The sequence below is a fragment of the Tetrao urogallus genome (assembly GCF_951394365.1).
Source record: "Tetrao urogallus genome assembly, chromosome: Z".
Lineage (NCBI taxonomy): Eukaryota > Metazoa > Chordata > Aves > Galliformes > Phasianidae > Tetrao > Tetrao urogallus.
The window spans coordinates 49885902-49902452 of NC_136816.1; the positions used below are offsets into that span (position 1 = coordinate 49885902).

The following is a 16551-nucleotide window of genomic DNA, read 5'->3' on the forward strand; positions in this document are numbered from 1 at the left end:
ATTCAAGGTGCTGGCCAAATAATGCTATTGATGGAATGTGCTTAATGGAATGTGCTTCTAGTATATTTGCTATGAAATATAATTATATGAGAATCATAATAAAAAGCTGGGAATGACTCATTAAAACAGCATGAGTGGAATTATTCTGAAAGGGCAGGAGCTTACTGGTCAGCCTGTGTTAATGAGGGAAAAATTCTGACTCAGATAAAAGAAAATAAAAAACCTGTCTTTCTTTGTGAATATTACTTCACCCTTACCAGGCTCTTTTTTGGAATCCCTTCCAAAATAAAATCTGACTGGGCTTTGTATTTTAAAAATCATATCTGCTTGCCAAGGTAAACTGGAAGAGAAATGGCAAAACTACATTATTTTGTCAATGAAATTGCTCTCTTTGTTTTAGGTGTAATTACAGCAATACTTGCAAACACTACGTGCTGCTGCTTATTAAATGTATTGGTGTGAGCAGACATTAGAACAAAATGTCAACACAGTTCATGCCATTTCATTTGAAGAACTGCTGAAAGCTTCCATACTGACTGAAACAGCAAAACACAGGCAATCCTTTTGCCAGAGAAAAAGCTTCTGTGACCATAAAGAATTCCAGCCCTTCCAACGTCTTAGACCTCTACACTTCACTGACTCACAAAATGAAGATGTTAGCATTTCTTCATAACTTTTTTCCCATTCCTCATTGTAAGTCATAGCAGTATATGAAGTGATCTGAGGTGGATGGCATTTTTTGTACACCATAAGCAGTTCTCTTGCTTATGCTGTGAAATACCTAGTATTTTCAAATTTTTTGAGAACTGTGGTTAGAAGTGGTTGAATATATTTAAGAAGATAATAAATGAAACACTACAGTGTTTTCTTTCTGATAAGTAGAAAACTGAGTGTAATATATACCACCCCAGATACCAGATAGAGGGAAATAAACTTCTATACCCATCCTATCGTCTGCTGTATGCCAAATGGATAAGTATAAAAATCTTACAGTTCAAAATCTAATGTGTTTATTGATCTTTGTGGTCTGCTTTGTTCTTTTCATGTATGTTTTTTACTTTAATATATTTTTATTGTTCGGGCTTGTTCATTTGTAAAGATTACTGCAAAATTCCAACCTCTAGTAAATTACAGTTCATGCTCAAAGCTATTTGTGTCTTATTTTCCAGCTGTTTTAAAACAAACACCCATTTAAATGCCTATAAGCATTGTCTGTTTTTCCATTTTTCTTTCCAGTAATTCTTTCAGACTCTTGCTCCTGTGCTTGAAATACAAGTAATCAGAGAGAGAATGCCCCAGACTGGCCTTTTCAAAGGCTCTAAAGCTCAGGTGCTCCTTGTCATTTCCGAGGTCTCTCTCTCCTGGGCTCTCCTGATTGTCAGAATCTCCTACTCTCTTCTCCAGTCCTCCCTCACTTAACATTTCTTCCTTCTCACTGCAGTAGGACTCTCTGAATCCCTTCATCATGCACTGTGGTTTGCCAGACAGATCTTGAGGAACGTACAGCTTGTTGTTGTCATGATGGTACACACCAGGGCTGTACTGCTCTGTCTCATAGCAGTTGTCTTCCTCTTCTTCTTGGCATGAACTTCCCTTGGCACTCTCACCATCCGAATGAAATGAGATCCCCTTCCCTTGGCTTTTCTGGGAAAGATCAAAGGGCTCTTCCTGTTCCAAGCTTCTCAACACATTCGTCTGAGACAGAGCAATTCTCCCTCTTCCAAAACCTTGCAGTGTTTCAAAGGGGGGAGAAAAAGAACAATTTACATACAGCAAATGCTTCTATACAGTTCACGGTTAAAACATAAAGCCTGAGATGGTCTTTGTTTACCTTTGTCTTCCACTCAGTTATCTCCAAGCCCTTTAAAGTTTAAAAAGAAGTATTTACCTCGCAGCCAGGTCAGGGCACACATAACATTTTGCTGTACATGCCAGACACTTGAGAGAGAGCTAGGAATAAAAGTGAAGTGTCTGGCCTCTTGTAAACTATTTTTTGCCAGTGAACCTACCCACTTCCTTCTTCCTATTTTTTTAGCGAAGGCTTTGATCTAAACCATCACATACCATAATCAAAGTTCCAGTTTTTGTGTTTTTTTTTTTTTTCCAGAAGAGTGGAAGAGATTTAAAATGTTTTAATATGGTTGTTCTGCAGACACTTGTGTTCAAAGATATTACTATAAAGAGAAAATACAATCCTGTTCCATCTGCCTAAAACTTCATCTCCCTTTGACTTTTTCACTCTCATCCAAAGTCACTGAAATGTTCTATGTCCTTCAGCTTGAGGAAATCACCATAATCAAATGATGATTTTGAGCTGCACGGTGTAAGTCTGAGTGTGGTCCTTGGTCTGTTCTGTCTTAATATTTGTCAGAGCGTCTCCTCTCTGTTGGAAACCCAGACATTGCCCAGAAGGCAACAGTGGACTCAAAATGTGCTCTGAACATCAGGATTCACAGAGGAAAATTCAGATATTGCAGGCATAGTCCATCTCAATTTAAACAAAGGTGACACTACTGGGATTTCACTCAGCAGCAAAAATCTATGATAAAAGCTATTTTATTTGCTTGCTTTATTTGCTTTTTTTTCCCTCTTAGTAATATGATCCAATGTCTGGGATTTATGCAGCCGTTCAAGATGCAGCTGCTGCTGTGCAACTGTGTTGTGTTCATTAAAATGGCTCATGAGCAGGTGGCAGCCCTTACAAATTGTCTCCTGACTGATAAGCCTCAAGGGCTGAAGAATCTCTGTATGCTGAAAAGCACTTAGGCTGTCTTCAATTACAAGTAATTGTATAACTCGCACAGTGCTATAGGAGACTAAAGGGAAAAAAAAGAGCCATTTATCCCATTACTTGTTACAATCTTTGAACGTTGTATGCCAAATATCATTAGAAGACGTGTTTCCATGTGTGTTAGGCTGCGTTAAAGCCTGACTTTGAGAAATGCTGTGAAATATTACCCATGATAGAATTATTTATCCAGAAACTCTAAACAAACAGAACATCTTTAGTACTGAAATTCTCCAAACAATCCTCCCAAATTCCATCAGTTCTTTAGATAGTCACTTGTGCACATAAGGCTGATTTTAGGAGATGTGCGTGTACGTGGTAGAAAATACTACCAGAGTGGTCAGACTCCATATACTTTGAAATAAGGGAGGATTGTCCTCTCATTCATGTGTCTCTGTAATATGAGTGTGAGCTTATGACTTTTGCTGAGAATCAGATTCATCACTATAGCACAGAACAAATGTATACTGAGTAGAAAGGCTTCTGGATGCAGAGCTACATGGGCTTGCATTCCCATTCTGGCCAGGAATCCAATAAACAGTGAGCAAGACCAGTGAAAATTTCCAAGTTTTTTTGCTTCTGTCATCTTTGAATGGATTTATGGTTCATCTCCATGTTTAAAACCACGTAGATATACCTCAAATATAAAAGAGGACATACAAACTAGATGAGCATGGGGCAAAATGTCTGCTTGCTCATGGCTGCTAAGCCATGGTCTGTCAAATACCCCCAGAACTGTAAAATTTCTTCAGAAATTGTGTAATTGCATCCTCCATTAGGAAGACCAATGCTATTTCATCAATGTTCTGACCAGCTGTGTGTGCTAATGTCTCTTAAAACTGAATGCACACCTGCTCACCATCATTTGTGTGTCAGGGATAGCCGCATACTAGGAACAGCTTTGCGGGGCTGTTGATATTGCATCTCTCCTGCAGTGATGGAGCTTGTGAGCTTAAGTACAAGAACATTTGCTATGACTTGATAAATCTTTTGCTTTAGCACTACTGATTGCATTCTCCATATCGCCTGAAAATGGCAAGTTTAGTGTGCCAAAGTGACTTTCTTATCATTACTGTCTCATTTTCTCTCCAACTACTACTCCATCTCAGTCTGCATCTCTTTGTCATCAGAAATCTTGTTTGAAAGGTTTCAGAGAACAGAGTTGCTGTCTTGGACAGCTCTGATCCGTAGCACAGAAGTAATATAAATAGTTAATAACAAACTCCCAGGCTTACAGGATTCAATCTCTAACAGTTGCATTGGATCTATGATATAAGATTGTAAGTCTGTAGTAAAGACCCATGTAAGATTACTGATATGCATGTCCAAATCTCTCAGAGAATAATTTTGCCCATAAATATTACCTTGAGAATGAAATCCTCTTTCCATGACCCCATGTTTGACTTTCATATGCCTGGTTAGGTTTCCTTTCAAGGTGAATTTGCTGGGACAGTAGAGGCACTTGAAGGGTTTACTGTCTGAGTGCAAGTGCATATGTCCCATTAAATTGTGCATTCGGTTAAACTCCTTTCCACAAAGCTGTCAAACAAACAAACAAACACAAAACAGTAAAGTGAAACTAATTTGTAACTAGATTGTAGGAGACTTTACAAGGTGAATATTTTTAAAAGCAAATAGAGCCTATCTTTCCCAGCATAAGCCTTGGCAACTTCTGGCTGCAGTTTGTTATAGAGTGAAACTCTACAGAGAAGTATATATATGATTGAGAGTGATTTCTCCAGGGCTTCCTGTTTTGCTGCCACTTTTAAAAAGTGGTGACCAAGAGAGATACATGAATACAGATTACTTACAATTGGGGAGTGTTGTAAGAAGTGGGAAGAGTTAAGCATGAAACCCAAAAGGCTCTTGACTTGAACGAAATTATAACTTTCTATCCCAGTGAACTGTTTTGTTTGTAGATTATAAAACTGTCCTTTATTCAAAAATAATGCCAGGCAGAAATGGAGACACATAATTAAATGAGAAGTTTCTGTGAATATCACTTCTCTTTTAGTGTACTGGAAACGACTGCACATTTTGCTTAAAGCCAGGAAAAAAAAGCAATTCCTTCTTTTTTTCTTTGCCTCTTTCTCTCCCTTTTGTCGTTGATTTTCTCATCTTCTGTTTACCAGCTGCTGTATTTTGATGTCTCTGGTGACTAAGCTGGAATTTAAACAGGCATGGGGCCATAAGAATGACTCAGCTTTCCATGAAGCATGTTCCTGTCAACTGAGCCATTGATCCTACAGGTTTCCCTTTGATGAAACAATAAAGAATTTTTTTCATTGTTGTTTTTCTAGATGTGTCCTTTTGTAGTTCCATCCCTTATAAATCAAATGTAGTTTGAAGATATGGGAGTTTGACATCAGTACTATTAGCTTCTTGCCTTACTTGTCTTCTTGTCTTTCCTTGAAAGGATTTATAATTTTATTCACATTCAAGTGGCTATTTCCGTCCTATGTAAAAATCTGTGTTTGCTTCCTACCTCTACCTTTTTTTTTTTTTCGCACTGATTTTAGACAAATAATGTTATTGTCTGAATAATCTTACCACTGTCTTTGTTACTATACGAGACATAGTCACTACAACTGAGTAACAGGAATTTTATCAAGTCATCTGGCAGAAAATGATTAAAAAGCAATTAATGAGGCTCCAACAAACTTTTGGTCCAATTTGACTTTTGATTCCTTGGATGGAATCGAGGTGGTGAAATGATCTTCAATGAAGTAATGGTACAATCTTTGCTCTTGAAACCAAAATGGAAAAGCAGCTTGCTAATATAAAAATTTTGAGAAGTATTGCTTTTTAAAAACAAGCAGAACTGATTGAACGCTTCAAAAAGAAAAATTCTGGAAATACTCCTTTGCTTTTAAAATGATTTTACTTCAAACACATTATTTCTTCCTATGATTTTAATAAAATATTCTGCTAATAAATTTATCAACAAGATGTTCCCGGAGAAAGTGTGGGGAAAAAAAAAAGCTACTGAAAATGAGTTAGGAATTTGTAAAAGATATCTGATGATGGTTGGTCATCCATCCACTCAACTGTCTCTCCTTTGTGTTTGAAGAAAGCTGATGTACCTGATGAATTACATTCAATGAAATGAAAGCACGAAAACACCTGCTGAATGTGCTCTGAGGAAACAGAGGAGAGGCACTGAGCAGCACAGAAAAATGACAAGGAAGAGCAGATATTGACAGCTGCTTCAACAGTCTATGATGTGTCAATATCTCTCTGCCTATAAGAATGTCATCATAATACTCCTCTAACACTTCTTAACAGAAGGCTTCTGGCTGCTCCCATTCTGTCTGACCTATGTTCTCACCAACTTTTGCTTTCTCATAGCTAGGTCTTTTCCATCTGTATCGATATTAGAGGAAGATCTGATTCAACAGGCAATTGGCTAGACTACTTCACGCAAATCTGTGTCTAAATATAGGATACTGAGTATTAAAATTTGTACAGCAGCAGCATTTCTTTCTAGCAAGGCAACTTCCTAAAGGTTATTCCCTTACAGTATTATGTTTTTGGGTCTTTGAATAAAGAAAGTAGGTTTACCATTTCCCAAAGTCCTGCATGATCTTAGGGATGTGTAATTTCTTCCTGTCCTCAGACAAGACCATGAAGAAATGGTATCAGAGCTGAGATTTGTGGCAGGAAAATGAAAGAAGTGCAGATATAAAAATATTTTGGGGGGTGATGGCTCCATGAGGCATGGTATCTGGTAAATTATCCTTTTCAAAAGACACAAGAAAAGTTTCATATAAATGCCCATGATTCAGAGTGTGAAGGGAGCAGTTGAAAGGCTCACATGCTGAAAGACAGCAAGTCAGTGCTAGGTGAGATTTACAGCTAACACACAACAAATGGGTTTGCAGACCAAACTAGGAAGATGCAAATGTTTACTTCCTCTATAGGACAGGGCTGCAAGCACTGATGATCCAAAACCATGGAAAAGAACAAAACGCAGAATCTGAGCATTCAGATGGACGAATATCTCGTGTGAAAGACATTGAGATAACAGGGACAGCATGGTTTCTTGTGGACCTTATTTTAGGCTCTCCAGTTTAGATAAAATAACATTCTCATCCCAAAGAGAAGGAAATCAGCTCTAAGTCTGCTGAACACATTTTGATGCACTGGCTGGGCTTCAGCACAGTGTGTTAGAAATGCTGACTCAGATCAACAATACATTTTTTCTTCCTAAGCCACTGCATGAAATAGCACCTTCTACATTTATCAGTCTGTTCTGTTTTTTCCCAAAGTACTTATATCTCATTTTTTCTTTGGCTTAAACTCCTGGTCTAAAACCACAATTTCATGTGCAATGGGTAAAAGTGGTGTAGACTGACACTTCTGAAAAAGCAGTACCAGATGGACACAGAGACTGTGTCTCATACAAGATTGCTTCCAGTCAGCGGCCCAGTTCATCCAAAATAAATACAGTACTTCATACTTGGAAAGAAGATATTTTGATATACAGTCATAAACCAAAATTGTTTAGGCTTACCTTTAACTGTGTATTTACAGTGGCAATTTCAAAATATCCGCTGCAATGTATATTTGGCTGGCTGCATGTGAGAAAACTTCACCACATTCCTTAATGCTGATAAGGAACATTATTAACTTCTGCACAAGAAGGAACTTCAAATTTCAGAGAATTATCCTTTGACAGACACAGTGAGCCCTGTTACACCATTTGGAGCAAATCCTTCAGAACTCTTCTATGGTTTTGTTTAAAACAAATAAGAAGAAAGCATGGTCTCAGGCCTTCAGAAGCCATGGAGATGCACATTCTTCAGAGAGTAATGAAACACAGATGCAGGCTTCAGCTGGGTGAGAAAACAGAAGGGGCAACTATTTTCTGCTCCCTCTTTTCAGATAGTCTGTGCTTAGCTGTGATTACACGCATAGGAAAGCATCATGTTTTCTTTGCTGTGAGAAAAAGGTAAAGAAAACCACTGCATGTGGTAAAGTAGAAGGGCTACTGCTGTGCTCTCTTTCCCTTGCATTCTTCTTTATTTTTTTTTTCCCTTCATAAGAAGGGTGTTCCTTTCCTCAAAGAGAGAGGGAGAGGGAGAAAGACTGTAAACTGTCCAAAAGGACCGTGAGAAAACAGGAAGCTTTGAAAAGTACAAGAGAAAGCAAGATGAAATCTATTTGCAGGCGGTTCCCTGGGGACATGTGAGCCATTGTTAAGCAGGCTGTTCATACAGCTATATCCTTCCTTCTGCCGAGGAGGAGCTTGGTGCCAAAAGGCTGCTATCTGGTCATTGACTTAACCCTCTGAATACCAGCCAGAAAAACTTGTGAGACCTTCAAAGGCTCTGCCAGTGAGACTAGGAATGTTCCTAGTGCCAAAGAGAAAACATTTGTTCTCACTTTGCTTACTGTTATGATCTCCAGTCCATCTAGGGTCATTGATGTAGATTCATACCCCATTAGCCAAAGTAGATACTGGTTCACTGAGCTTGTAGTTTCTTTTCTCCTAAGAATGTTGGGTGATGATGAAGTAAAAAAAATATATATATTTATTCAACAAACAAATAAATATAAATAAATAAATAAGAAAACCAGTTGTTCCTCAAGAGCTTTTGTTACTGGCTGGAAAGTATACTGCTGGTACTCCAGTTCCTGGCTCACACTGTTGACATTCTAAGTTTTAATAGTCTGTCATTACCAAACCCTATCAGGAACACAAGCTTTCAGCTACTCCGCGCCTGTCTCAGAAGTAGCAAGGATCCACATATTGCATCCAGAACACCTGATCAAACAACCGAGTTTCTCTTCTGAAATTTGAAGAGTAGAAGATGACTTTGTCCAAAAGGCAATGAAGATGCAGGGTTGCAGGTTTGTGTTCAAAGAATAACAGTTTCAAGCGGACTTGACATGGAACTACTCAGGCTTTTCAGCAGCTTGAGTAATTATTTTATCAGTATTTTGATACTGCTATTAATATTGAGAAATTATTTTCTCAATATAGAGTGATAGTATAGAAAATAACATTTTAAAATGTAAATGTTTAAATTACATTTAAAATGTAACAACATGCTGACATTGAAAACCTTTGAAATGAAGTACTTTAGTGTTACCAAAGAAAAAATGAGTTCAAAAATATTAGTTTTGATATTTTCATATTAAAACTATCACTGAAAGCAATAATTTCATATAACTTTTTGAAGTTCTACACTTTTCAAGACAGAATAATTCCATTCATATTTTTTCATTTATATCTGCTTTTGAATGAAAGAGTCCACTGAAGAAAATATTTAATTCCATAAAGTTGTTGGATGAAAGTGTTCTAGAAATTGTTTCCAGATCAATCTTCTGTCACTTAAGTGTAAACTGGATAATATGCTCCTCTCCATATTTACTGCCCCCTTGGAGCAGATCAAGGTGGGAAAAAAAACCCCAACCTTTGCCTTTATAAGATATGATTATAATAATGGACTAGAAAATAAGCAGAAATAGCAGATGTAGAGTCTGATATCAAGTAAAAAGGTAAGCATAAATAACTCATAAGGAAGAAATTATAGGTGGAAACAGTAAAAAAAAAATGAAATCCTCCAAAATTTCTGGGGAAGGGAAGGAAGAGGGAATGGAGAGGGAATGTCAGCCTCCAAAGCGCTGGAGGGAGGCAGTGATCTGCCATTCCCAAATGGTCTCACAGGCCAATTTGCTCAGATACTGATGCCCTGCCTTGAGTTTCAGTCTGGTGACCACATTTGGCCCATTCAAATGCCTTCTGCAATTCTGTATAGCTCTGATTTTCTTTGAGTTCTTCCCTGAACTGTCGCACAGCATAACTGCGTGAAGATCAGGTTGCTGCTTTCCCAAGGTCCTCTGTGGAAGCCCCAAGTTGATCAGTGTGTTTAGCCAGTGCCTGAAGCTGCTAAGAACTGAAGTACTCAGACTTCAGATTGGATGGCTGTTGTGGACAACTGTCAGGTACGTTTGTTGCCCTCAAATTGCGGTGACATTTATATGCTCACTACGTGGGAAACAATATGTCAGGATCAAAGTTACAGATAATGTAGGGGAAGGGAGCAAATCACAGAAATCTAGCTCCATTTTTTTTGTGCTACCTAAGCAGAGCTTTAGATCAAGAATGGAAAGCAGATTGTTTTATGCTAATTTAAATATAACTATAGAATGTGAGCAAGCCATGTTTTTCTAAATTCAGTTGTGTCAGAAGGTGGTAATATCCCAGAAATAGTCAGTGAGATTATGTCTCTGCCACAAAGGAGATACTCACCTTGCACTTAAAGGGTTTGACATCAGAGTGAACAATCATGTGTGCCTTGAGAGTCTGCTTTTGCACAAAGCTCTTGAAGCACAAATGGCACTGATAGGCTCTGATATTGGTATGGATCAGGACGTGTCTCTTCATGTTGGCCAGCAGAGTAAACTCCCGGCCGCAGATTCCACATTTGTGCTCTTTCACACCCTGAAAGAAAAGAAAAAAAAAAAAAAACAACAAAAAAACAGTAGATTGAACAGTTTCTAAATTATTTCATTTTCAGTATGGCAATATATGAATTATTCATTCCACATTAGCAAAGCAGGTAATGCATTATTTTGCCTTTAATATCATTTGTTCAAGGAGTATATACTTATGTTTTATGTTCTTTTTCTTGGCAAATTCTTACAAGAATATGAGAAGCAGAGAAGGAAAACAACATCTAAGTGTAATGAAATAAGGAGTTTTGTCTCCATCTTTAAATTTGCATGTCAGTGAGATGTAGTACCAGGGCTTCTCTGTCCTTCTCTACTGCTTATGTGAAGCACTGGTCAAATTTGCATGTCTATGAACCAAAAGTAAAAGTTAGCCACTTAAGAGATAAAAGAAGTGTTTGGCTATGGTAACTGAACATCATTTGGTACTAACTAAGAACTACTCCTTTTTGCAGAGAGCTATTGAAAGTAAGCTGAAATAAATGAGAAATAATTAAATATCATCAAACAAAGATCTACATATTATATTCAATGAAGAAAAAATATTTTTAACTCTTTATGGAATTTACACTCACCCTAATGGAGCGTCCCTGCTTTAACTTGTGTTTACAGAACATTTCTAACAGCCTCTGAGCCATGCAGTCAATTCATTGAAATGAAATCCAATATTCTTGGTCAGACATACGTGCTCTAACTGCCAGCTCCTGTGATTCATTTAGATATTACAAAGACCAATGAATTTACCATGAAACACCTTAAGAGTTTGAGCATAACTTGTTGCAGGTAGTGAGAATGTATTAGTTCAGTGCCAAGAGCAATTACTCCTCCATAAAACTCATTACAAAAAAGACTTGAAATGTCAGTCACTTTTGTGCCAGTCAGTGGTTTTCACAGAGATAATTGCAAAGCTAAAGCTGTGAATATGCCCAGCAATTCTAAGCATCGAGCTATTTGATTCAAGGATGCGTTTGGGCACTAACTACTGTTAATGATGTTTGCAGCTGAATCCACCTGCAGATGTGGACAATGAAGCAGTAACTCTCTAGAGGATGAAGGGCATTGCATTTCCCATCAGAAAAAAAACAAAAACAAAAACAAAAACAAAAACAGAAACAAAACAAAACAAAACAAAAAAGAGTTTTAAATTAGTAGAATTTTGTATGGTAGATCTGGGGAGCATCCAGAAAGAGTAAAATAGCAACAGCAAATGGAGAAAATAAAAAGCAAATGTGGAAGTAGAGGCTGAGTTTTTTTAAGAGAAAATGTATTTATATGATTAAAACATTTTAGCTTTCTGTATTTTTAATGTTTTTCATAAAAGACCAAAAATTTAAGTGTTAAAGGAAAAGACATTTGGAACTGGGAGTATATTTTTATAAAATACGTGGATTTTTAATTTGTCTTTATTGTATTTTTGTAGAGGTGGGTAACCTAATTTCAGACATTCTTCAATGGAACACTTAAGTATTTCCTATTTTTAAAGGGATTTTTTTGGATGTTTCTCAGAGCTTGCTCCCGATCTGAACTGAGATAGCTGTCATTCCTTACAGCCGTGGTAAGACTCTCACTTGAGACAAATGGGCTGGGATTACGGTCCTCTTTGTCCACTTTCATCAAGTGGCATTCTGGATAATTTATGCACAAATGGGGATTTTTCTTGGGTCTTTTCTTTCCCCCCTTCATGTCTCATTATAATGACTCTTCAAAATTGGATGAGTAATATACTTTCTTCTGCTGCACAAACACATCCTACTGCATATCCTCCTACTTCCCAATTAGGGGAAGCAAAGATACACATATGTTTTTCAGAAGAAAATTTCTGGTGAATTTTTTTGAGGTTAGACAGATCTGCAAAATGCTGTTTTACAGAAGCTCGTTCTGAAGGTAAAACCCAGAAACAGGGAGAGTACAGCTGTGGGAAGTAATGCTGGTGGCTTAATTCAAGTCTTGTCTATAACAGAATGTTTTTGCACATACTTTCTTAAGTCTGACAAAGACATCTATCTTCTACTGATGCCAGTACTACTTGGGACTTTTGTTCTGCATGACATTCTACTGCTGGCAAAGGGCCAGCATGAGGCTTTATAGGATGGAGGTGGGCATATTTTTAGCAGTTTGTAGTCCCTGTGCTTCTGTGTGACACAAGGTGAGAGTTCAACATGTGATGGCTTACCTTGTGAGTTAGAGAGTGTTGTTTGAGATGGTGGGGCTGTACAAACTCCATGCCACACTCAGTGCAGATATATGGACGGATGTCTTTGTGCTTCATCATGTGATTTTGCAACTGACTTGGGTATTGGAAGGTCTTATCACATTCAGTGCAATTGTACTGTATTGGGCCACGGTGGCTTGTTAAGTGTCTCTTCAGCTGGGCCAGCGTGGGGAAGTCCAGACCGCACTCCACGCAAATGTTCTCTCGGCCACTCTCGTGCTTAGCCTCGTGTGCCTTCAGCTCACTGGGATAGGCAAAGCCTCTTCCACAGATCCTGCAGTTGTAAGGCTTGATGTCACTGTGCTGCATCATGTGTCTCTTAAGGTGACTGGTTTGAGTGAAAGACTTGTGGCAGACCTGGCACTTATGTGGTCTCGTGCCCTGGTGTGTTAGCATATGAGTGTGCAAGTGGCTCAGCTGCTTGAAAAGCTTGCCACATCGATTGCAAGCATGAGGCTTAATGCCACTGTGCCCCAAGATGTGGGTGACCAAATTGTACTTGGATGTATAGGACTTCTCACACATCGGGCACTGCCAGCGTTTCTGTTCACCCCCAACATCAACATAGTAGCTGTCATCTATTTGAAGGTTGACATCCACTCTTTCTACTTTCTGTTTATTTTCACCATTTTCTCTTACTTCAGCCCTTCGGAAGGATGGTTCTGGAGGCCTTTTCATTTGAAAAGGGTTCCTGAAATGAAGATTTGGGGGCATGATAAAAGGAAACATTAGGCCAGGATGGACTTTAGGATAATAAGGATAAGGAGTCTGCACAAATGCTGGACTACTGGGCCATGCCAAATTAGGTTTTACTGGTTCTTGCTTAATGGACTTGGTTCCAAAGGGCTCCAGAGATCTGTAGAACTGAAAACCGAAGTTGCAGAGATCAATCATCTGGGAACTGTACTTTGGCTGTGCTGGTTGTTGAAATGCCATAGGAAGACCAGAAGAATCTATGTCATTATGATCTTCAAGTCTGTGCGGTGGGGATGAGGAGCCCTCAAGAGCAATAGAAGGGGGCATCTTTGTTGGCATGCTTTTGCGTTTCCGAGACCCTCCTTCCAGGGACCCCTGGAAACTTTCCATGTCTCCAAGAGGAGGAGGGCCATAGCGGAAATGTGAAAGATGCTGTCTGAACTCTTCACCAAAATGAGTTGTTCTGTGTGGCTTTGTAACAGGACTCAGTGGCTGTAGGCAGTGAGAAAAGGGAGAAGCTTGTGTGTTGTCCACACTACAATTTGCATCTTCGTTCTTCATCATACTTATTTCTTTTTTAATTCCTTAAAACAAATAAACAAACATTTTTATTTCTGTCTTTTCTCCTGGGGTTAACACTTTATTGTCTTATTTATTTGTTTTGAGGTTGTTTTTTTAATTAAACACAATTAAGGATGCCTTGGTAAGGATCATGCAAGTTGAAGAACTTCTAAAGCAGAATTAAATTTGCTAGAGGAGAAAAAAGAATCTTTGGTCTTCTTGTGGTAGGAATTGTGGTTTAAATCAGGTTTGACTCATACAATATCTTTGCAACATAAACATGTTGTACTGTGATTCTCTATTTAGCAGCTGAATCTGCATGGCAGTGCTCATACTTAATTGAATTCAGCCAGGCTATCTGTGGGCAAAGTCCTGTCCTTGGCTGTGCAAGAACAGGCACTAGAAATTGGCGGTGCATCTGAAGGATATGGCAATACAAACAATAATGTGCACATTTATTATGGTTGTGACATGAAAAGTCAAAGCCAAAAACTTAAACTTCTTTGTATCATTAGCATGTGCTGCTGTGAGAGAAAACAATGGCCAAGTGATCTAAGGACACCGTGTACCATCAGGTTTTGCGCTGTATTTCCTGGCTTCCCTCACTCTGTATTGTAACAAGAAGGTGGAGATTGATTCATTTTCTTTGTTTTAATCCTAGTGATATTTACCTGGCAAATTCAGGAGAGGAAAAGCCTCTGACCGCTCTCCAACGTGCATTCAGTTTTATGGACATTATCTATGTTTTTTTTCAGTTTTTCTAAAGTAGAGCACAAATCTCACCGTTTAAAACTAAACATGGAATTCACTTCAATGGTCCCCGAGGTTCTCTGAGTAACTGACACCTGAGAATGCTCAGATCATTTCCAATGTCACGACAATGCAGGTTAATAACTGTCCCCCAGCAAATTTTTGTATTCCGTTAGTTGTATGGAGAGCATCTCTTGGAGTACTTTTCCTAAATTTGGAGTTCATCTGACATGCTAGCTATGCATTTCACTTCACGTTATACAAGGTTGCTACCTTTTGCCCTGGCTTTCTGGGGATGCTTCTATCCAAATGTGTGTATGTATGTATGTCTGTGTTTGTGTACATACATCTGTCCAACCAAGTGGAGGTTAGCTTGGAAAACGGAACGTATTTTCCCTCTGTCATCTGTGACACATTGATGCTATTTACAGCACCATTCTTGGAAATGCTGGGTGGAGAGTATGAAGGTGGTTAGAGTACTAAAGACACCCCTGTTTCATTTTCAGGAAGTTCTGTGCTGAATAAACTAGCTTCTAAAGATAGATAAAAGCGCATCTCAGTGACCTACTTAGGGTGTGGGCAACAGAAGGCATCTTAAAAAGTTGCTGGGAAACAAGTTACTTCTGTTTGGAAGTTAGTTAGATTCTGGAACTACCTATGAATAAATATTGTGGGAATCTGAAGGTTCAGTGACAAAACTTTAAGATGGAAATTTTAAACAAAGGGATCAATTAATGCAAGAGGAGAAATAAAGAAGGGAAAGCTATAGGATCTCTTCAAGGGTGATGGTTAAAACATTTGTGACGGTGCAAAAACAAACAAAAAAGAATCAAGTTAGTCCAGGGTAGATATCTAGTAGTTATACCAGGATGTGGCTTTCAGTCCCTAGCTTGTTGACTGGTAGCATATGTATGGAGACACTGTACATGTATGCACACATATGAGTTTGCATTTGCATATGCATATGCACATTTAGCATATAAAGGTGTGTGTATGTGCACATGTGTATTTCAACGGAGAGGACTGCAAGAGAGTTTGCATTCTCTTACGTTTCCTTGTCAACCCTAAGTAACTAGGCAGAATAAGGAAACGTCAGATCTCAAAGATACTTTTTTATACAAAGGAGGGTTGACCTTTTTCTGAACACTAAAAAATATTCAATTTTTTTCTGAAGAATGGAAAAAGGTTTTTTCAAATTTCATGTTAAGCAATGTTAAACTCATGCAATTAGAATGTAAAATGTACGTGTAGACCTAAGTCTACCCTTCAAAATATGGGCCTGCCCCTCAAATGTCTTTCTCCTTGTGTACCTCATTCTTTTCATACAAAATGAGTATAGCATGCATCAGAAAGCTCTTAGAAATTCAGAACCCAGCTATGTTATTTACTGTCTGTGTCGAATTATTGAAATGCTGCCAAAATGACAGTGAGTTGTGTCTAATTGCTCTCTTGTCTCTTGGCTGCCAGTTCCTCCCTTCTTCCACACCCTGTTTTATGCAAAGTTTCAATCTATCTGGAACACAGAATTATGACAGAAGTGATAGAATTTCTTGAAATTACTGGAAAGAAACAATCTCATTGCACAACTGACCTTTTACAGCTTTCATTGAGAGCATGGTTTTATTCCACTGTCCATGGCAATACACATCATGGGACCCTATGAGGGAAAGTTTAAAAAGTTAGTAAACAGCATACTCAGAGAAGTTCTGTGTAAGCAGAAAATTAACATCCATTAGGGGAAGAAAAGTACAGATTTACAGCCTAAATACATATAGTCTTGCTGTTTTTCTTTTTACTTTCAAACTGCCAAAACCCTGGAATGTACAAATTCATGGAGGCAAGAGTAAATCTGGCCTGTCATCTTTTCTCCTTTTCTACTAGTAGCAAACCCTTCCTTCACCATGATAAGAGCTAAATTCCATAAAAATTATGCATCCTGCAGAAGCTGTAGAAGGGACTGCATATTCAAACACCGTCTGAGGAATAGTTCTGTCATACATAAGGAGTCTTCTTTAAAAATCTTCAGAGAACATAAAGCTTATAATAATGCTGTTCCCTATTATTTTTGTTCTCTCTGACCTTGCAG

At 38.3% G+C, this 16551-nt stretch overlaps 1 protein-coding gene across 1 annotated transcript; it reads right to left on the bottom strand.

The window, feature by feature from the left end:
* Nucleotides 1-1191: 1191 nt before the first annotated feature.
* ZNF366 (zinc finger protein 366) lies at nucleotides 1192-13718 on the bottom strand (the record flags this gene model as incomplete). The annotated part of the gene is made up of 4 exons (XM_079548880.1): nucleotides 1192-1727; nucleotides 4153-4327; nucleotides 10047-10238; nucleotides 12420-13718. 4 exons carry the CDS (start codon nucleotides 13716-13718, stop codon nucleotides 1192-1194), a joined length of 2202 nt encoding a protein of 733 aa, XP_079405006.1.
* Nucleotides 13719-16551: the final 2833 nt, after the last annotated feature.